We start from the raw sequence: 21879 nt of genomic DNA, 5'->3' as shown, positions 1-21879 counted from the left end.
CTAATGGACTCAAGGAAGACATGTAGCCTAACAATGAGTTAAACAAAATACACAAATAAAAGACAACATTAACTTTAGCGCTTTGTGAGTGAGAATTTATCAAGTATTTTTGAGTAACCAAATTAAGACATTAGAAGCCCCCAGCAAGTGCAGTTAAATCTAAACTAATATGGCTTTGTCGTCCAAATCAATTCTTGCTACAAGTAAAACGACAGGACACAAAACTCAGCAACAAACCTTAATTAGATGATTCATGAGTTTTGGTGTACAGTTAGCAACATGTATACATCGCGTTCAAACCCCCAAAAAGTGACCTCTTTTTATTGTCTGTGACGATAGCGTGATACTTGTACGTCATCAATGACGTACTTCTTTTTTTTTTCTTAAACGCTGTCGGTAAAATCTCATTCATTTTCGATTGTGGGCGTATTGTATAAATAATAAGTTAATATAGGAGATGCTGTTTGTATTTTTAATGCTTGAAACTAGAACAAAAAAAATACAACTTACATGACAACGTAGGCTTGCTAAAGGCAACTCTACTGTGCTAAGCAAAATTATTCAGTAACATTTTCTAATTAAGTCTTGTCGCCAAATAAACATTTCAATACCTTTCTCTCACTCCCACAACGTTTCTTGAAGTTGGTTTCATATTTGTTTTTAAGGCAATTCCACAAATACTGTATAATTGTGCATCAATTCCCTGCGTGAGTATCTATATTGTTCTGTTTGTTTATTGACGGTTGACAAACAAACTTTTTTTATGCATTAGCGCCATCATCAGTCTAAACGTCTGTGATGCTAATTTTATTTCTACTTTCAAAGCAAACTCATTGAGAATTTACATGTACATATTGTTGTCCAAACGTATTGGTATTACTTTGTTTAAAACAAATCTTTATTTTAGTGTTTATTAGTGGACTGAGTTTATTTTACCTATCTTTTTTTTTTACACACAAGACGGGGAAAATACAAGAAAACACCACTTTCAAGGCCCCAACACAAATCATAATTTCAAACATTCCAAAGAAGCAAGGTGTAAAAGTAAGTAGTAATCAAAAAAATTAAATTAAATATCAATGCACAATAATGTACCTTGATTCATTACAGCAATTAAACTATTTTTACCTGATATATTTATTTTTTGTAATTGAGTCTGCATGCTTTAAACAAAGCATCGATTCATTTTTTTTAATACTAGTGTGAAATAGTTGAGTGGAAAAAACCATTAGAAACTTTATGACAATTAAGCAACAATACAACTCTGTTTACCGCAGTTAACAAAACTGTACAAAGATTATTATTAAGGGGTAATACAAAAACCTGTCGATAGGTGTCATGGTTTACCAAGCTTCGTTTTGGGTTGAAAATAATGTTTAAAAAAACAACGTAATTTCCCTCATACCACATGTGTATTAAAATTCAGAATGAATCAGAAATATACAAATTCACAGGGGTTCATCACTTTATGGACAAACAAACACTACTATTGGCGCTCTAAAGTGTGATTACGCGTAATAGACACATCCTTTGGTTCATTGTGTGGGTTAGCCCAGGGACAAAAACAAGTGACCATGTCCTGGTTTGTTGTGTGACATCCGAACGCACCAATCACGTGCGAGGAGCCGACTGGATCCACTTTCCCACACTGGAGGAGCGGACACCGACGGCCGGCGATTCAGCACCAGTCAGTCAGCCAGCCAGCCAGCCAGCAAGTCCGACATCGTCATCATCGTTAGCCGCAGCAGACCACTGAGCGACGGCTCGATCTAATCCACAACGCCGATCGGATATTCGGAACGCTCGTAACCGTCTGTCGGCGTGGAGAAATGGCCGGTATCTTGGCGTGGTTCTGGAACGAGCGCTTCTGGCTGCCCCACAACGTAACGTGGGCTGACTTGAAGAACACAGACGAGGCGACGTTCCCGCAAGCCGAGGACCTCTATCTGGCGTGCCCTTTGGCCTTCTGCATCTTCATGGTGCGGCTGCTCTTCGAAAGGTGAGAACCTTCATTTTTAATATATGCCCCTCCCTCCGTTTATGTTTATTTTGCGGCTGCAGATGGTGCCGCTTCTACTTTAAACAATGGCACCCTTGACTAGTGCTTTTCGCTGCCCCCACCCCCCTTCGCACCGGCGTGCTTCATCCCTCCTGCAGGCCCGCAGCAACGCGTCGCATTGGAGCTCCAAGTAGTTGTCCCATCAACTTGCCGTGTGTACTCGTGTTTAAAATGTCGCCCTCACGCACCAGTTTGAATGCGCGCACGCTGCAACGTTCTCATGTTATTATCCGTATTTATTTTGCAGTCAGTGATGTGGCACAGAGCAATGATGGCCATAAATAGGATCAGGACAGTGGAAGCTTTGTTGTTGTTTAGCTTAGCAAAATCATCACCAATTTTGATTAGCTGAAACGATTAAAGCCGGCTGATAAATAAAATGTTGTATTAGCTCTGTTGTGGTAGGCCTGCATGTTTAACTGAAGTAGCAATTTGACCATTATTAGACTATTAAAGTCAAGGCCCAGCCTGCCACATCAATATGGATGGCCCGTTAAAGCAAATTTATACTCAATGTTTCTAATAATGGCCTAAATGTAAATATTATCTTCGCTTTTAATAACTTGAGATACTGTGAGCATTTTGTTGTTGTTAGCAAACCCCTTTTTAGACACTAGTTGAGCAAATTATTTTCCCCAGCTTCTAATTTAAAAACTTGTTATCCATCAGTTTTATGTATATAGTATTGTGGTGCTTTGAGATAAAAGTTTCATTCGTTCCGTGACCACTCAGCTCAAAACACTCATCTCAAATTATCTTTCCCCATTGTAATGAATAGGATTTCATTAATCCGTTCCAGCCCCCTCCCCCCCAAATTTACAAAGTGTTTTTAAATTATAAAAACAGAATAATAACATTCATAATTCAATGCTTCAACTCCAACTATTGTTCTGCTCCTTCTTGTGTGGCCAAATGGGGAATATAATGCAGTCACCATTAATTTCAGTGTTCACGTAAATGCAATTATAGGAGTCGTTTTTCAAAGAAGGAATATATGACTGTGATTATTGTGATATTGTTTGTCTACTGGTAAAAATAACATATATTTATGCAACATATTAACTCTATAAACATAAATAATCTGAATAATCTGTCATACCTTAAATTATACAATATTTTTGTCTTCTGAGTTTAACCTATCATGTGAAAGGATGGATTCATTCACCAACAGATTCAGGCCTTCTGCCCAAAAAAAAACAAAATTCTAGCACTGAACCCCCAATGCATTATAATTTAACGCCAATTCATGTCGTACGAATAAAACCACTTTTCTTTACACAGCTGATTTGGTCCAAATTCTCTTATTCTCCCCATGGTCTTCCTCTTTGAGATGACATTTGTGATTAAAATACTGAAAAGCACAGGAAGCATAAAAATTGGCAACAAGAATTTATATAACTGATTTTATTTTTGAATTACCGAGGACTATTGCTGATGACTCATCTGACAGCCCCCCCCCCCTTTTTATTTATTTATTTATTTTTAATCATACCACTTTCTATTTCAGGTTCATTGCAAGGTCTTGTGCTGTGGGCCTGAAGATACAAGCCAACGGGCCACAAAAAGCCCAACCCAACGCTATCTTGGAGAAGGTTTTCACCGCTATTACCAAGGTGGTGCTTGTGCAATGTCATTATTGTCACTACTGGGCTAAAAAATATAAATAAATAAATAATAATAATAATTTGCGCTCCATCTAAAGCATCAAATATCTGTATTTTTTTTTTTTTTTTTTTTTTTTTTTTTTACCAGCACCCCGATGAAAAGAGACTGGAAGGATTATCCAAGCAGCTCGACTGGGATGTTCGAACCATCCAGCGCTGGTTCCGACAAAGACGCAACCAAGAGAAACCCAGCACTCTTGCCCGGTTCTGCGAAAGCATGTAAGGGTCCTATTTCAAAACAACATTTAAATCACTGAACGATATTCCGTCACATGATCATTACTAACTAAGCAGAATTCTGGCCCTCAACTGATTTCTCAGTTTGGCACTTTGGTCTTGTTCAGAAATGTCAATTTTTACTTATATTGCGCAAAAATGCCTCTACTAACTTTTGACTCATTCATCACCTACCACTTATCCTGTTAAGGGTTGTGAGTGAGCCGGAGCCTTGATCTTTTCATGCTTTCATTTGAGCTTTTACTGTGCATATTTTTAGACACTTGTTGACTTAGTCGGGCAGTCTTTAAAAAGTTCCGACCATACTTTTCACTGCATTCTGTGACAAAAGTGTAGTGGATGCATGCGAGGGAGAAGAAACCACACTAAATACTTCATTACATTTTTTTCCCCCGCTTCTACGTTCATATTATGTTCTACAAAAGGGTGGGACTGCCATTATGGAGTAAACAATCATTTGGACTGGGCTATGTCTTTTTAATGTACTCCCAAAGTGGCTTGAAGTAATTTAAACGTTATGGCAAAGTTGTTTGAGCGTATTGGTAAAATACCCCCCCCCCCCAATGCCACATGGTAGCGACACGAAATTTAAGTAAACTTTGTAGACAGAAAATGCTAATGTTGAATGTTAAGTGGTTGTAGTGCACAATCGCGCATATGCAAGTCAATACCCCGTGACATTATGGGGAATTAAAAAAAAAAATTGTATTAGCATTTAGCTTACGTTTCACCACTTTGTCGTACATTCAAATGAGTTTATCAGTACATTGAAACCACTTTGCAGTACGTTTGAACGGCATAGCCCAATCCAAAACTGTTAACGACACATTGGCAGCTGCACGCTTCCGTATAATTCTAATAAAGACAGTGACAAATGGTTATATAGGGTCACTAGGGGTTGGCTTGACACATTTGAAAAGCACTTTAAGCTGCATAATGCCTTAAGTCTTGACACCAACAAAGCCGCCCCCGGCTGTAACAGAGAAGCAGCTAATCTGCGCTGGGGGGACTTTGCCGTCAGGGAGATCAGGATATTGTAAGCGGTGTGATATTAAAGACCAACAAATGAGGATATTGGAGGCGTCATGTCTGACACCAGTGAACCAAACGTGATACTTTGAGTTTGAGGTTACATCTCAGACTTCTGCCTAAGATCTCCCTTTACTTGATCCATACCGCTGGACTACCTACTACAACTTCCAGTCTTTGACACAGGATTCGTGTTCTTTTGAACATAGCGCATTTCACCAAAGCGTGTTCCTCACAAATCATTCCTGGCTGTACACTTTTAATATACTTTCTCAGTTGGTTTTGGCTAGCATCTCTCCCGCAGAAATTCTGTTCTAATTAGGCCCACGTACACAGCTGTTCCAGAATGATAGCATTCTTTGTGTCTTATTTGTAAGGATCTCTTCGTAGCAGTCCCAACTTGCTGTGATTCTGATCGAGTCGAGCTTTTGTCACTGCTTTGCTTTTGTTGCAAATGTAGGTGAGAATAATCCCTGCCAAATGAACAGAACGCCTCTTCAAGGTTTCAGATGAATCGACGGGATTTCCATTTCATTGTTGATAACAACTAGTGAGAGTGCTGAGACTAAACGTTGTTGGCATTGAGTTTTTTACGACATCTATCCTTTTTAGCATGTTTCCTTGGCCAAACACGGAAGCAAAAGAATGCTCTCCTCAACTAGTCACGTTTCTCTCAGACCATCTTTCTCAATGCTCCATTTTCACCACTACGAAGGAATGATTAGAAAGAAATTATCTCAACAGAGCGACAATCCTCCCAAGGTTATGGTTTCCACCCGAAGCCTTTGTTGCCAGGTCTAGCTGTCCTTGAGCAAGATACTGAATGTTAAGTTGCTTCTGATGCTGCATCATCAGAAGGTGAATGAGGACAGTGTTAAAGTGCTTATAGTACCTTGGAGGTAAAAAAGCGCTATACAATTTGAACACCCATTTACCAATCATGACACAAAGCTCTTTTTCTACGATGATCTTTACCTTCTAACCTTGAACATAATTCAGTAGTTTTCTATTCAATGTTAGCTTTTCAGTATATACATAGTAAACTACAGTACTTATTGTGTTTCTTATGCCCAATGGAGAGATTAGATAGTCTAGCAACAGTAGCTAGCTAGCAACAGTAGCTAGCTAGCTAGAAAGATGCAGTACATACAACATAGGTTATAGAATTAATATTTTAATCTTTAATTAATAAAATTTGCTTTCATAATGCTATTATCCAATGGCAAGTAATTAAACCAAATTAGGGGGGGAAAGTAAAACAGTTGTCTGTGCAAAAAGAAACATTTGTTGTTTTTGTTCAAAAGTGGGCATGTCTTTTAAAACCAATCTGATATAATAAACTTCCCTATCTGATAATATCAACTATAAGTGAGCATCCTTGATCTTTTTAAAGGTAGATCCTTTCATACAGTTCTTTATCTGAAGCTCATTACAGTAGATTATGTAAATGTACCAAATGCCGTAGCAGGAGGCATTATGTCCTGCAATCGAACCTCACCCACTCTCTCTGTTAAAAAATGTAGTCAACGAGAAAAAAGATCTGATGTTTGACATTAGAACAAAACAAAGACTATTCGTGGCAAAAGTGAGTGAGTCACTGTGATTGCACACATATAGCAGCAATTCTTTAGTACTTGGGGGGGGGGGGGGGGCTTGACAAAGCAGTTGCCATGCAACAGTCTTGACTATGTGCCAGGTAGACTTGCCCAGCTAATTTTCTTTACAATGTCCTTTAATCGAGCTCAAAGCGTGTGCATCGCCTACCCGTGCCACAGTTCATCAACTCTGGTAAAATACTACTTTATCGAGCCCAGCGGTGCGCAGGGAGACTCGTTCACACATTGATTGAGGCAGAGGCCAATTAAAGCGCTGGCCCGGGCGGCAGTCAGGAGCACAACCAAAGCCCAGAACCCCCAATTTCAACTTGAGTAACAATGGCATGTTAGGAACAAACATCAGCAGAAGAAAGCAAGTCTAACAGGGGGGTGTCAAATGTATTTTTTATCACAGTTGAATTGTAGCTAGTGAGGAAATTGAATACAGCGTCAAACTACTGTTGTTATCAAATGATAACGCATACAAATGCCACTCGTTTTTTTTCGCTCCACTTTCACTGGCATGGAACTTACACATGAATAACTGCATAGTGTATTTCGAACCATGTGGTATATGGGTATAAATAATGTTGTAGTTGTTTAAATCATCTCATTCAGTTCTTATTTTCATTCTAAAATTGTTTTGTTCTTTTTTGTTTTTTTACAATTCTTTCAGGTGGAGATTTACATTTTATCTCTACATTTTCACCTATGGAGTGCGTTTCCTTAAAAAGGTAAGACAACTAAGTAACAAATACTTTTAAATATCTTTTGCCGTGGATATTTTGTGTAGATGGGGAAACTACCCCCCCCCCCCCCTCCATCTTTAGCCTTAAATGAGAAATGACATATATACATGGCTATTATAGTAGATACCCTTTCCCACCCATTCGGTTCAAGCAAAAGGACAATTTAGAAAAAAAAAAAGGAAAAGAAAAGATTAATTTACAAAATTCTGTTTTTAAGTGCACCTTGATCACCATCCAGGTGCAGTAAGTAAAATACTGATTGTCTTTAGACACCCTGGCTGTGGAACACTAAAGAATGCTGGTACAACTATCCTTACCAGGTAAGTTTTTTTTAATTTGTTTTTTTTTTAACATCAGGTTTACAACACCAAATGTTCCATTTTACCTCCAGTCTTTTTGACCTTTGACCTCTGTGTGCTCTTGCAGCCACTGACTGTGGACATCCATTATTACTATATACTGGAGCTGTCTTTCTACCTGTCCTTGCTCTTTTCCCAATTCACTGACATCCGAAGGAAGGTAGGAGCACATTATTGCATGCATTCTACCTGTTTTAGGTTATTCTACTTGTTTCGTTTAGATTTTTTTACACAGCAAAAAAAAAAAAAGCCCGGTTACTCCCTTGTTATCTATTTCCTTTTAAAGTGATGTCTGTTTTTTTATTTTTATAAGAAAAATATCACTATCTATACTGTACTTTATAAAACGTACATAATGACCGAAACAGTTTTTGCTTCACTTCAATTGACACCGGCCAGTATAATAGACTTATATGGAGATGATCACAACTCAGTAATCCGCAGCAATATTAGCCATTTTTCGCAGAGGATAAAGAATGCATACCTGTGAGAACTGTTATATTATGATGTGAGGTTGCTCCAACATTTGTATTCAGTTATCCGTTGCGGGTTTACGGTATGACGATTTAGAGATTGTAGATGCTGTTCACCGGACTGCACCAACAAATTTCAGGGAAATGGGTATTCAACATAGGCATGGAACACTGTCAACCCATTTTCAATCATTTTCTGTCCCCCTTTTTTTTTTAATCATAAACATGGCCACTTGCATACTGTATTTCGTTCGTGCACTGTTACTTTGCATGCCTTCCAGCCATGATTTTATTCCCGTTTTCCAGTCCCCCCCCCCCCCCCCCCGCCAACTCTGTCTACCCTGACCACAACACATGTGATGCCACAGCGTGTACGCCCTCACTCTGTCATCTCTGTGTTGACTCTCGGCATGTTGTCTGTTTTTTGTTTCTCCTTTCAGTTTTTTCATGCACAAGCACTACACTGAGGAGGTCCTCTGCATCCCCTGCCAATTCCAGTATGTTATCCCCGCACGTCTCTCGTCTCGCTTTCATTCTGTGTCTTCTACTGTACATCCTTTCTTGACCTTCCTTCTCATTCTGTCGCCATGTCGGCTGGCCTGATTCTGGTTGCTCTGAATGCTGACATTTCCGTCGCTAAGGTTTGATCGATGTCTTGCTTCCTTGCTGGTAACCGTTTTGAAGCTTTACAAGGCTGGATGTCGAAGTCAATATTTTTCATAAACCAGTAGTCCGTGCAAATTCTCTCTTAGGAGGAACTAACACATCTATAGCTATTTTTCTACATTGCCGTATATGTAAATATAACCATGGTATACAACAGTGCAGCTGTAAAATTAACTAAGGATTTAGGGGGTGAGTCTTGGTTAATCACATCCATTCTAATAGAGTGAAATGCCAACATGTTGGAAGTTGGACACGTTTAGGCACCTCGCACTTGGAACATTTTATGTATGTGGTGTAAACAATACCGGTTGTCGTGATCGTGAGAAAAGATGGCAGAGTTCATGGGGTCGCGCTCAAGGGTGCCCTTCATTGTTGTATTTTTGCAAATAAATCATCTAGCGATAAGCTCTTTCTCAGTCTTGTTTTGTTGTGTTATAGTTTGAGGTTTCACAAAAGCAAAATGTGGAAAAGGAAGTAAAAAATGTCCTGGTAAGATGAACACTTGAGATTTAGGAGTGGCCAAGATACATTTTTGTTTAAGAGTTGTGTTATAATGATTTTGTCCAATTATCAGATTCCCTTATTTTGCTATTTATAGGTATATCTTTAAGGAGAATGTATTCTAAAACTGCTGAAAACATCATTCCCCAATTCTAAATACGAATAGTCATGTTGAGCATCGTCCTTGTCAAAATACCCCCCAAAAAAAGGTACTGTGTGTTCACAAAATGCTCTCCCAAGTTTGATCGAACGCAACTTCTTTAAACCGTTGGTTCTTAAAATAGCCTTCAGGTTATATGATATCGCTAAATCTCATACGATGCGAGTGACATGTTTTTGCTGACGCTGTTGCGATCTGTATCGACAGGATTTCCTGATTATGTTACTTCACCATGTGGCAACCATCTCCCTCATCACCTTCTCTTATGTCAACAACATGGCGAGAGTGGGAACTCTGGTCATGTGCCTCCACGATGCGGCTGACGTCCTGATAGAGGTGAGGGTGCGTTGGATGTTGTGGGTCGTATCTAAAAAAAAATAAATAAAAAAAAGTTGGTTCACTCGTATTTCAAGGTACTGCTATGTAGCAAATGCTAAGCGGTATAGTAGGTGTAAATAATGTGTAAGATAAGCTTTTACAGTATTTTTGTTTTGATTCCGTTATCACCAGTACTCACTTGTTTAATGAGTCTTGTGCTTTTCCTTAGGCCGCCAAGATGGCTAACTATGCCAAATGTCAGATATTGTGCAACCTCCTGTTCGCAATGTTTGCAGTCCTCTTCATAAGTTCCAGGCTGGCAGTTTACCCAGTGTGGTAAGTGTCACTTTTCCTGTGAAGCTTACAGTCGTTAGCATGCACTTGACGGTTTGCGAAAAGTGGTGCAAACATTTTCACGTGGGCTGATAATATAGCACATGACAAAACTCCTTTGTATTTACGGACAAGAGCAAACAAAACGTCATTTTGATGTTTACTTGCAGTTTTAGCTCAACCTTGAAGTGAAACGTTTGTCTTTCAAAACCCTGAAGGTTTCACTTCTTCCCAACACCTCAGACACATGTCTGTGAATGTTGTTGCTAAGGAATAGTTACTATGGTTACAGTCTCTCAGAGAGTCAAAGAACTCCGTAAATGAAAAGAAAATGATTATGGTTTATGACTTGAGAGAAAAAAAAATATATATATATATATATGTCTAGTGGCCAGAGCACAACGAATGGCTTCCTTTGTCTTGTGTTCATTCAAATTACAAAGAACTGTTTATTTCGTTTTTTGGGTCCTTGTTGTGTCCTTGACATTTTGTTGTAAATGTCACTCGTCATTTGGGTGGTATTTGGTGTTTTTCAAGAGGGGGGGAAACATGATTTAGTGTCTAGTTCCTCCATTAATGTGACACATACTTTTAGTTTTAATCAAAAATGATAGTCCATTTAATCACTCATGAGGCTTTGTAGCGATCACGTCACATTTGAACACATTTCTGTAGACACTGTCATTTTCTTTCAGCCACCGCTACACTAATTGTAAAAGTTGTCACTACTATAAAGCCATTTGCCATCCAGCTTGATTTCAACAGCCACTTAAAATAAACGGCTCAAGGATTTTGTTAGATATCAATGTCATTTAAGCAATGCATCGCCTTTTTTAATGTCTACTCTACTCACCGTGTTCTCCATTTTTCCTCTCTGTGTGGTAGGATTTTAAATACCACCCTGTTTGAGAGTTGGGACATTGTCGGACCCTACCCGTCCTGGTGGGTCTTCAACCTGCTTCTAATCTTGCTGCAGCTCCTTCACTCCTACTGGTCCTACCTCATAGTGAAGACGGCATACCAGGCCATCTCCAAAGGAAAGGTAAACGCCACTATCGCGTTCGCTCAGCAGCCTCCATACTCTAGAGACCCGTCATTGCTTGTTACGGTCAATAAATATCGACAATAGTCATCACTGACTTCACTTTTCTACTCTCTCTGCTAACTTGCAACCGACAAGGTGGGCAAATGGAATCCTTTACATGTAAGTAGTGAAATTGTGCTTCATCGTTTATGCACTTACTATTTTGTGTGTTTTTTTTTTTAAACGAGAATGCTATGATATGCTATTGTTGCTAGGCTCCAAAACTCTCCATCAAGCAACGCAAGTTTTGCGATGCTAGTGTGTTTTGTATGATGAATGAAGTTATCATTCACACGCAGTTGTTTTATTGGACATAATGTTTTGGCAACATAAGATAAGCTTTGCTTAGCCCTGCCAGTCGGGTGTTTGCCCTTTGGTATGTTTTAAGACTAGCGCCCGTCACACTAGCTAAAGCTATGCGAGGCTGACTGCTTTGCTAATCCACGACCATCTCATTGTCGTACTACTCAAACGAATGAATCATATGTCGATAGAAGCAAACAGGCAAGTCAAAAAGTCCTTCGTAGATTGGCTGATTGCAAGACAAAACCCCCAAAACATGATTAGCAATTAAGTCAACTTAAAGCTTTAAGACGGGGCGAATTAGTAAAAAGTCCTTATCGACAAGTCGACCCATCGATTAAACCCCAAGTTCACTACAGTTCAATCAAGATGTCTTGTTAATTTAAAAATAATATTTTAGCTAGCACCATAGAAACCATATTTGCTTTGCTAATTTCCTCTAAATCTACGCCATGCTCCTCTTCATAGAATGACCGATATTCATCAAAACAATAATTTTTCTGAGCCATACATGCCGTTGCTCCCAAAAATGTATACATGTTTTATTTGAAATGTTTTAAGTGTCCCATAGTCGTAGTTATACGTTTTTTTTTATGCCAGAGCATACAGAAGGCTTTGATGCAGCCTCCTAAACGCAGAGAACAGGTGAAACAATGATAGTAATTACAAAAACGACCAGCAGGTGGCAGCAGAGTATAAGAGATCAACCAGGGCCATGTTGCAAAAAAAACTATTTTCACCAGTGTTTTAAACTGATTTGTGAATAATGACGAAACCTAACTATATTCTAATGCTAATTGCAACAAAATGGAAATAGATAAAAATACAAGAGACGTAATCTTTCTTTTGATAGGTTCCATGTTATTATAGCAATAGAACACAATAATCTGCGGGCCTTGCAAAATCAGTCAAAATCCAATAAAACAGCCGGCAGCGAAGGGGGTTGCTTCAGTGAAAATGGCTGGAAGTCAATGAGTTAAATGTCAATTGTCTTCTATTCAGGTGTCAAAGGACGATTGCAGTGACATAGAGTCCAGCTCGGATGAGGACGACAGCCCTCCAGCCAAGCAGAAGCATCACAACAGCGCCACCAACGGGACCAACAAATCTCACGGAACCAACGGCTACCTGACAGGAGCCGCTTATCCTGATGAACACCGACTTACATAACCGTCACAGCATTGAAGCGTATAAATCATCCATTCATGTGTGTACATGTGTGAGTGTGGAGACGACATCAACATCACTTATTGCATTCTGGACGTTTTGTTTTCAGTTGAACCAAATTTGTTTTGGTTTCTTCATCTGCGTATTCACATCAGCGCTCCAAATCAATCAATCAATATATTTCATCCATTTTTTTTTTTACCGCTGTAAGCATGCTACGTCGATACGCAGTCGTCTGGCATTCTGGGGGGTGTGCGTCCTATGTTTGTGACTTTTTATGTTATTTATTTTTCTCACGCTTACTTTCAACGCTACACCCCCAAAGATTTGCCAAAATGATGAACGGTGAGCTACGATGTGTGGAATTGGCTCACCTTTCCTGGGGGGAGAGAAAAGACTAACATTGTCCACTTAAGCTGTATATGAGATGTCAACAACAGTATTATGTGTGTGCATCAGATATGACTCGATGCTGTATTCCCTGTCGAAGCATTTTGTTAAGTCAGGCGGCGCATTTCTGCTCATCTGCCTTGTATGAGGCGGTCATGAGTTGTTTGAATTATTCAATAAATGAACATGATATGAAATATTGCAAATTTGTGTGGGTTGTTTTTAATGAGCGATAAATGCACTGTACAAGACCAGGCTAAGTTGGTTTACTGAACTAAACTGAAACCTTTTTTTTTTTTTTTAAACAGCAGTTGTAACAAAGTGTTCTACATATTAACGATCAAACGTCTTGCGTTATCTGCTTGATTTGACAAAATAGCTGAGGCTTAGCTGGAGTTTTCCTTTGGAAATTCCATTGACAATAACTCAGGTGATTTCCGCATGAGTGACTTCGGGAGGAGGTGGTCAAGGTCCAAAGTCAGCAAACGGCTTCAGTCTTTAAGATGAAGGACTATACCAGCAGCTGCTGTGTGAGTATCTGCGTCAAACGCTCCCCCCCCCCCCAATCGATCGGTCCCTGTTGTCTATTTTACTGCACGTAATTTTTATGAACATGCAGGTGTCGATTTAAATTCTCTTTTGTGTGCTATTGTATTTCAGTATAACCAACTGTATCAAAATGTCAAACGAGTGTCAAAAGACGGCGAGTATTTCAGCAAAGAGCTTATGAGCGTTATGCAGCAAAGGTAGAATAAATGCGGTAGCATTCTTAAAAGTTACAGCTGGTTGACTTCTAAAGCGTTTGACTTCACACTTTTTAGGTCAGAGCTTGACCACACGTATGCTAAGGGCCTCCAAAAACTGGCTGCAAAACTTATGAGGGCTTCCAAAGGGATGGCCAACAAGTAAGAGTCTTTTTGTGTGGTTTAAATTAGGGCTGAATGAGTTTGAAAATGTATCCCTTTGCGATTATTTTGTCAAGATCCTCTTCCCAAGTAATTTTCTTAATAAATGTAAGAAATAAATTATCAGCATTACAATAGACAATATTCATAGAAAGAGATTTAGAGAAAAGATTTATCAAGATGTTTTGGTCAGGTTAGGCTTCCGTTAACACTTTGACTCTTTTACACATTCACTACAACTTCACAAAAAGTGTGGTGTAAACAACATCCAGTAAGTCATAAATCAGATTACACTGCAGCCTACAACAAAAATGTATTGCTACATTGCGATATCAATATGAATGTGATTAATTGTTCAGCCCTAGTTTAACCTTTACCCACTAACAATAGTGCCATTGAACATTATATGATGGAATCCCAGCAGACGGGATCAAAACACCAGCGGGTGTGAAGCTGTAACCTATTCATGCTTTCAGCTCTGTCTACAGCGCCTGGTGTCGGGTGTCAGATGAGATGTACTCCCGAGCAGATGCCCACAGGTAGCTTTGGTTTTAAAGCCTTTAAGATGTGCATCTTAATACAAAAAAAAGGGTGCTCGACGTTTTTTGTTTTGTTTTGTTTTTTAGATCATTGGGAAATGCATTTCAGCAGGAGGCTATTCTGGAATTACGTCAAGTCTTGGATGAACATAACAAGAGAAAGAGGCCTGTGTGTGTTCTATATATAGCCTTAAGATACAAGTTTAAATTGTTTCATGATCACTTACGTAACTCAAATCGCTCTTATCTAAAAACTGTTGTTTCCCATTGCGCCCCCCCCACCCCAAAAACGTTTTGAACTGTATATTTTTTATTAATAAAAGAAATAGCACTCTATTTGTTGTGCTTTATAAAAATGCACAGTAATGACATAATTAAAAAAAACTAAATGTTTCCTTCAATTAAATGGACATTAAACCGCTTGAAGCATCTATTTTTAAAGAATTCTTGACGATCTGCCAAACTGCTGCTTTTGTGAAGTGAGTTGCCACCGTACAGCACTTGTTTAAAAAAAAAAAAAAAAAAAAACGCAAGTCTGGTCACTCCTATCTCAAGGCACCACTGCATACAAGATAAATATATATTTTAAAAAAATTACCTCCTGACGAACGTTCTCTCTGCTTTAACAGCTCGACAACGCCATTGACAGAACGGGAAAACTTCGTATGACCAACTGGACTGAGCAACTCAAGGTTAAGCTTATTCAAACACCTCTATGACAATGTGTCAGAACTGAATATTATAGACTTTTTTTAATGCAGTGCTCGTCTAGCATCTAGTAGTCAGTGTATATTAGGTCTGCTAGTCCTTTAAAGTAAGCAAAGGGCTGATTAAAAAAAAAATAAAAAAAGAAGGCCTCTTTACATCAAAACTTCATGTCATACAACCAACCTTGACAAGTGTAATAAAAATTTGTTGCTGTAATTGCCTGCATTTACAGACCAAGAAGAAACTGATCGGATTAACACGGGAGCACGAAGCTTTATTCAACTTTGTCGAGCGCAATAAGCACATATCCACAGAGAAAGAAAAACAAAAGGTAAGCTATTTCTGAAATGCAGTATATCTTTTTTTTTTTTTTTTGCGACCCACAATGGAACGATTTGACTTCCCGTTCTTGTTTGCAGATGCTAAATCGCCTGACAAAGTCGGCAGAGGTGCAGGCGCGTGTGGATGAGGAATACTTTCATACCAACATGGAGGGCCAACAGATGAGACTCAAGTGGGAAAATACACTTAAGAATGGCTACCAGGTGAGCAAACACGATATACATTTCATTATGGAGGAGAGAAAACGGTTTCATAAATAACACCTAAGTGTCTTAGTAACGCATTTTATTCTTGTATTCTCTAATTAGTTGAGCGGGTTTAAAAGACCAATAAAAGCTCTTACAGTGTGAATCAGTCAGTCAAATTTCACGTTTTTTTAACGGCTCTAATTATATTGTTCTTAACAAATCTATGTACAGAATCATCCAAAGCGAAACTCTGACGAAAGTGTCCCTTTGCTTCTTTACGCTATTGCTGCTTTTGCAGATTATTCAGGAGCTGGAGAAACAACGAATTGAAGTCCTTTGCAACATTCTGAGCCGATACAACCTGCACATGTCCAGTTTTGGGCAGACCCTTAAACATGTAATATGTAATAATATACTCTATTGTCATGAGTGATTCTTGTCGTGCCATTACCGATAACGTAATGATTATGAATGTGACCGTTTCCAGGGCCAAAAGCAGATTGAGCTGCTGGTCCAAAGAGTGGACATAGATAAAGACATACAAACATTGGTGGCGGAGAACAACGTCACGACAGCAGACGACGACAAAGGCGAATTTTTGATGATGGATTATTTTGTAAGTTAGTTCACTGTTATTCTTTTAGTAGTTTCTGATCAATTCAGACCCCTGCTTGTGTCGCGTGCATCATCAGGAGGAAGACGGCAAATCCCTGATGTGCAGAGAGCGAAGAAGAGAAGCCATTAAACTCAAACTCCATCGCTTGGAGGAAGGGATCTTAAAAGCAAAGAAAGACTGCGAAGGCAACCTGCACTAATTACGTCAATTCGTTGTAATAAGAGTGACCCGGCGCCGTCGTTCAACTGAAAACGTCTCCGTTATCTTGTCACAGGGATTGAAAAGCTGATGAAGACCTATGCGGAAAACCCTTCCTTTTCAAATCAGAGGAACTTGGAGGAGACCGAGCAGCAGCTTGATGAGGTGTGCGACGCGTCATGTGCGTTTTGGACTTTGCGGGGGGATGAATGAGAAAGCTCAGTGAGTGGTATTTTGTTGCATACAGAACACACTGAAGCTGGATCTCCTGGAGGCCACGCATTATAAACTCTCTGCATCGTTGGGTGAACTCGAGGGGAAACCCAGGTCCTTTCACCGATTTCGGGACTGCATTATCAAGTGGAGAGATAAGGTAACTCTATTGCGTGTATTGTCAACAGTTACAATTCCTTTAATGATCTCAGGGACATTACGCTAACGTAAAGCGTTGTATGTAGAAAATAGATCAAGAAAACGTTGCAGGATATGATGAAAAAAAGACTCATTTGACAAAAAATGTACAGCTTCAAAATATCTAGGATGCTACACTGGAAAGATGACTAACTGTCGTAGCCCCAGTCCACATCACCTACTTTGGTAGTAGAACATTAAATTGACAAATTTCTTGGGTCTAGGGATACTGGAGAACTTTTTTCCCAAGGACCCCTTCAAAGTACTTTGATAATCCCCCAAAAAATATTTGATTTTCGCAGGGGAGTTGTAACTTTCTGATCATTTTTAAAGAAAAAAAAACTGTTAAATACAAAATTTGAAAGTCATTCCAGCTTTCTAGTCCTAAATTTAAATCGGCTCGCTGTGCTTGTCTGAAAAGTCAGCAATTAATCAAGCATAACGGTGCACCACTAAAACTAATGTTTTTGTACTAAATTACTGTATACTGTATTTGAATTAGGAAATAACGGTGTGCTTTTTCTATGATTATATTTGACCATTAAAAATAACATTCGAGTTAAAGAACTTTTACATGTGGACAAGTGACTATTTCAGAAACATAAAAACAGATTTGAGTAGTTACATATATGGTTAATTTAGGGCGGCTGTGGCATAAATTTGACAACGCATGGTGGGCTAATACATTCTCTAATCACTGAAGATAACAATAAACATACTATGCAGTATACATATTAAAGTCTCCATTATTCATTGTAGGGTAGAATCGCAGTGGTGTCATCCTATTTTTTTCTGAACATTACTTGACTGTTGTAGCTAGAATAAATCCACTCTAAAAGCTAATGCGCCACTGCATACAGCAGCAGTCTGTCTTTAAGCTCCGCCATAAAACAGCTTTACAGATGCCATGCCATCCACTAGCAGGGATTTTAGCTAACTGAAATAACATGAATGTGGGATTGAATTTTGATATTCACTAGGATTTCTCGATTAATATCCGCATTAATGTGATGTCGTTACGGCAAGAAAATTGTCAGAACATTATCTTAGGAATCTTTTACCAAGTAAATTTCCGTATTTTTTGACATCTTCGAGTAAAATTAAAGTAGTACGTTGCTGCCATCTTGTGGCATCAACAGGCAATTACAGCACCATATACCATGAGGGGCGTTTCAATTATTCATAATTAACCATAGGCACTGATCACCCCGTTAGGACGGCGAGCACAGTGTGGTGCAGCTGACTCGGCCGGTGAAACTCAAGAAGACTCCCTTCAGAACCAGACACTCCCTGAGAGCCTCCATCGTCTACAAAGGACCCATTCAGACTACAAAATGTCCGACTGAAGAGCCCGCTCCCGGGACCCAGGTTTCTGGTACACCGTTACAGGAATCAGAGGACCTTGTTCAAACCCCAACACACGCGCAAGAGCCTACAGAACACGGTAGGGCTTTTATAGAAATCTGGTATTTATTTGAAATATTATTTTCATCATAATGCTCAACACCAAACTTTTTACAGTTCAACGAACGCCAGACGTTTGCACCGTGGGCCAATGCAAGGCCTTATACAACTTCACACCTCAACGCAGTGATGAATTAACTCTGAAAGAAGGTACGGGCGGTTATTATAAAGGTATACAAACGTGCCAAAAAGCAGAATTGATATATGTAAACTAACATGTGTTAACAGGGGATCTACTAGATATTTACACAAAGGAAGAGAATGGCTGGTGGTTCGGTGCACTCAATGGCCAGACGGGTCATTTCCCGTCCACCTATGTTGAGGAGCTGCCTGTGCTGAGTAATATCAAATCATCTGAAGCCTGACTGTATATGCAACTTCCAAACAGAATCAGCATAACATGTAGACTCCCCCCCACCCAATTTTTTTTTTTTTAGTAAGAATGTCTTAAAATTGCAAAGACAAAGAAATCACTTATGTGTCTCGAGTTGCAAGACGTACATTCTCGCGTGTTAAGACGAACAATCTCAAGACAATATTTAATAAAAGCTTCTGAGAATGAAATGAGCACTGACATGTTTACACCAAAATGAAATAAAAGTCACCGTTTTTTGTCATTTTTCCTCATTCAACACTGAATTGGAACATTTTTAAAACCATGAGTCCTGATTCGCTGTCTATTCTTTTGCTTCCAAGTGCTATTTGACAACATGTGCGTGTGCTGCAAAGCTTTTAGCATTCTTGATTTTTTACCCCTTCTTGGCGAGCTTGGGAGATAAACTGCTCCCTTGCCTTTTTCAGGAAAACTGCTAATTTGTTGGTCTCCTGCAGCCGTCTCTCCAGGTCTGGCAGACCCTTGAGTGCGGGCTTGCTCGACACACCTAGAACATGGGAACCTTTTAGTAAATATCACAATAGCCTATTTACAGGTAATGACAGTTGACCGGTGGTGTTCCAAAGACTAGATTTTGTTATTTTTCTGGACGTGGACTTATTTGTCATGACTTTAACTACTGTTTGAAAGTGGATGGAAGCACAATTACAGTATATTATCTTGATGACAAGTTTCCTCTACACTCGGGCCAAAGATTTCACAAATCGGGCCCCTGTTGTGACCTCAAGTACTTTTGTTTTTGATACAGTTTCATGACGGGGCTTACTTTGATATGATCCCTCTTTCGAGAGTTCTATTGTGATGACGTACGGCCTTTCCGGATGAGCTGCGTCGATACTTCGGAACACAAACTGCAACCGGTCATCTTCACAACAGCAAAACAAACTCAGTTACACAAACACTAGGAGTCATTTAAGAACAAACACAGGATGGTGAGAGTGAGACGTTAAAAGGAAATGCAAGAAATACACAAAGTGAAATCAGGAATGTGCCTTGCCATCAATTTTTCGCATTTCCATCCTCAAATTTTCCTCAAAGATGAATCTGGCTTTTTGCAGGTTCTTCAGTCTGTCCTTGTTTGTCTTATTTTGGGACTCAATCACTGAGGAAGTACAACATAACAAGATGACATGCCAGTTAGGAAAAAAAAAACTTCAATCAGACTGATGATGTCGAAATTAAACATACATTCCTTTGCCTTGTCTTTTTCTTCTTGAAGTTTCTCCATCTCCCGGATAAAAGTCTTTTTCTGCATTTCCTTCTGCTCAATATTAGATGCAACTTCTGTCAAAGCGTGCTGTTTCTCCAGCAACGATTCATTCTTGTGATGCTGATCTGGACATCAGGACAAATGTTGATTGGAATACAATAAAGGAAAAAATGTGCCACCATTTTAGTAGTCAGGATTTTAAGTATTAAAGTTAATATTGTACATTCTATCAACTAAGTCCAAGGTCCATTTTTTTTGTATTATTGGTATTTACTACAAGGGGCTGGTTTATTTTATTTTTGGGGGGGAAATACACACAGTAAAGTGCATGTACAGTTACTGTTGTATCAACGCTGTTTTACCATGAAATGAGTAGATTACAACATGTTTTTTTTTATTTTTTATAAATCCAACTCATTTCACTTTTGATATGGTTCAACATTCAATTTAAATAACCTAGATTTGATGGTTTAGTCAGAATTTCCCAAAAAGGGTTTTACACTTCTCTTTTCGGAGTACAGGAATGAAATTGCTTTACAATGCACAAAACTGTTAAATTTGTCGAATGGCCAGGATTTGAGCAACTCTGCTGTAATCTCCTAAATTCATCCAGTGAGGATGGTGGCTCAGAAAAAAATGAGCACCACGCAACAACCTTGAGAACCACAACAAAACTGTAATGTGCACCGCTGGTTATTATCAATTTTAAGATTGACCAGCTCTTCTTCTGATCGCCTCTCACTTACGTGTGCAAGCATTTGACCAAACAGAAACGCTCACCTGTTGTAAGCCTCTCAATTGTCTCAAACAGTATCTCATCATCAGCACATTTCTTTATAACTTCATCTGTGCAAAAGAAACGGAAAACTGTCATCACTGAGCATTTATGTCCGTCCAACAAGCACAAAGAGAAGAACATAAACCCACCATACCTCGAGCCATTCTGACAAACTCCCGATGAGTGTGGGTCAGCTCAACGCGAACGTCTTTCATCTCGGCGAATTCTTTCAGCATTCTTTTGTGAGCTTCTGTCCTTTTCTTGTCGAAACTAATAGTGACCTCGGGATCATCGACTGATTCCATGTTTAGGAAGTCTGTGGGTGTGTGAGTACAAGTAATAATATGCAAAGGGGAATATTTAGGTGTATTTAACGCATACGTTAGCGTCAATGCCATTAGCACGTCGGCTATTGCTAACGCGAAACAACAACCTTACTAATTCGCGGTGGAACAATTTGCACTTCAACAAATGATCCTTAACCATTTCAACTAACTCACATGCGAGTATTTTAAAAGTATATATGATACTTACGTGGTGAAACGTTTGTTGAAACTGTTGAATTCGCACGTTCAGCCGTTCGATATTTTCAAAATTTCGCGGTTTGTTTGGTCTGTTTGTGGGCGGAAACTGTAGACGGAAATACGGAGGCGGGACCCTTTTCTTCTTCGTTGTGTTTGAGGTTGTTTGCAAACTATAGTAGTTCATTACCGCCATCTACTGATCTGAAACGGTTACTTCTTTGACTTGCAATCGTATCTGCTCACTTGCATTTATAATTAATTAAAAAATGTAGCAAAATAAAATAATAATAATAAAAACTTAAAAAGGACTGGGGTTTAATCATTCTTTTATCTAGTCATGGCTAATTATTTAATGTTTTACTCATTATACCAATTATTTAATTTGCTCCTTGTTCATATTTTATACTTCAAATTTAATGTGTTAATCACTTCATCAATAGAGAATACAAAATGTATATTTCCTTATTCCTGGAACATAATCTTCTTTATCTTTTCTTCTTTATGTATACGTTACT

The 21879-nt window shown here is 39.0% G+C and overlaps 3 protein-coding genes across 4 annotated transcripts; 2 read left to right on the top strand and 1 right to left on the bottom strand.

The window, feature by feature from the left end:
- Positions 1–1590: 1590 nt before the first annotated feature.
- cers6 (ceramide synthase 6) lies at positions 1591–13293 on the top strand. Of its 2 annotated transcripts, XM_086091829.1 has the most exons (11): positions 1591–1999; positions 3567–3672; positions 3812–3942; positions 7261–7318; positions 7603–7653; positions 7760–7852; positions 9700–9828; positions 10040–10146; positions 11029–11185; positions 11324–11347; positions 12533–13293. In XM_086091829.1, exons 1-11 carry the CDS (start codon positions 1830–1832, stop codon positions 12698–12700), a joined length of 1194 nt encoding a protein of 397 aa, XP_085947955.1. In that variant the 5' UTR covers positions 1591–1829; the 3' UTR covers positions 12701–13293. The 2 variants fall into 2 exon arrangements, with proteins under 2 accessions (XP_085947955.1, XP_085947956.1); XM_086091830.1 differs by lacking the exon at positions 11324–11347.
- Positions 13294–13590: 297 nt separating this feature from the next.
- On the top strand, positions 13591–19020 carry nostrin (nitric oxide synthase trafficking). The gene is made up of 16 exons (XM_086091407.1): positions 13591–13617; positions 13748–13833; positions 13909–13992; positions 14469–14531; positions 14619–14700; positions 15161–15223; positions 15472–15570; positions 15659–15784; positions 16068–16166; positions 16257–16385; positions 16462–16570; positions 16660–16748; positions 16831–16956; positions 18210–18438; positions 18516–18608; positions 18687–19020. The coding sequence occupies exons 1-16, from the start codon at positions 13591–13593 to the stop codon at positions 18821–18823; spliced, it is 1641 nt and encodes a 546-aa protein (XP_085947533.1). The 3' UTR covers positions 18824–19020.
- spc25 (SPC25 component of NDC80 kinetochore complex) lies at positions 18929–21488 on the bottom strand. Its single transcript, XM_086091409.1, has 7 exons — positions 21375–21488; positions 20995–21156; positions 20843–20908; positions 20041–20187; positions 19850–19954; positions 19619–19717; positions 18929–19339 (listed from the first exon to the last, which is right to left on the bottom strand). The coding sequence occupies exons 2-7, from the start codon at positions 21143–21145 to the stop codon at positions 19191–19193; spliced, it is 717 nt and encodes a 238-aa protein (XP_085947535.1). The 5' UTR covers positions 21146–21156; positions 21375–21488; the 3' UTR covers positions 18929–19190.
- Positions 21489–21879: the final 391 nt, after the last annotated feature.

The sequence above is a fragment of the Leptonotus elevatus genome, chromosome 12, assembly GCF_054856555.1.
Source record: "Leptonotus elevatus isolate MCC_2025b chromosome 12, RoL_Lele_1.0, whole genome shotgun sequence".
NCBI classification, from domain to species: Eukaryota; Metazoa; Chordata; class Actinopteri; order Syngnathiformes; family Syngnathidae; genus Leptonotus; species Leptonotus elevatus.
Note: the sequence above shows the minus strand (reverse complement) of the source record. Positions and strands in the feature narration are given on the sequence as shown.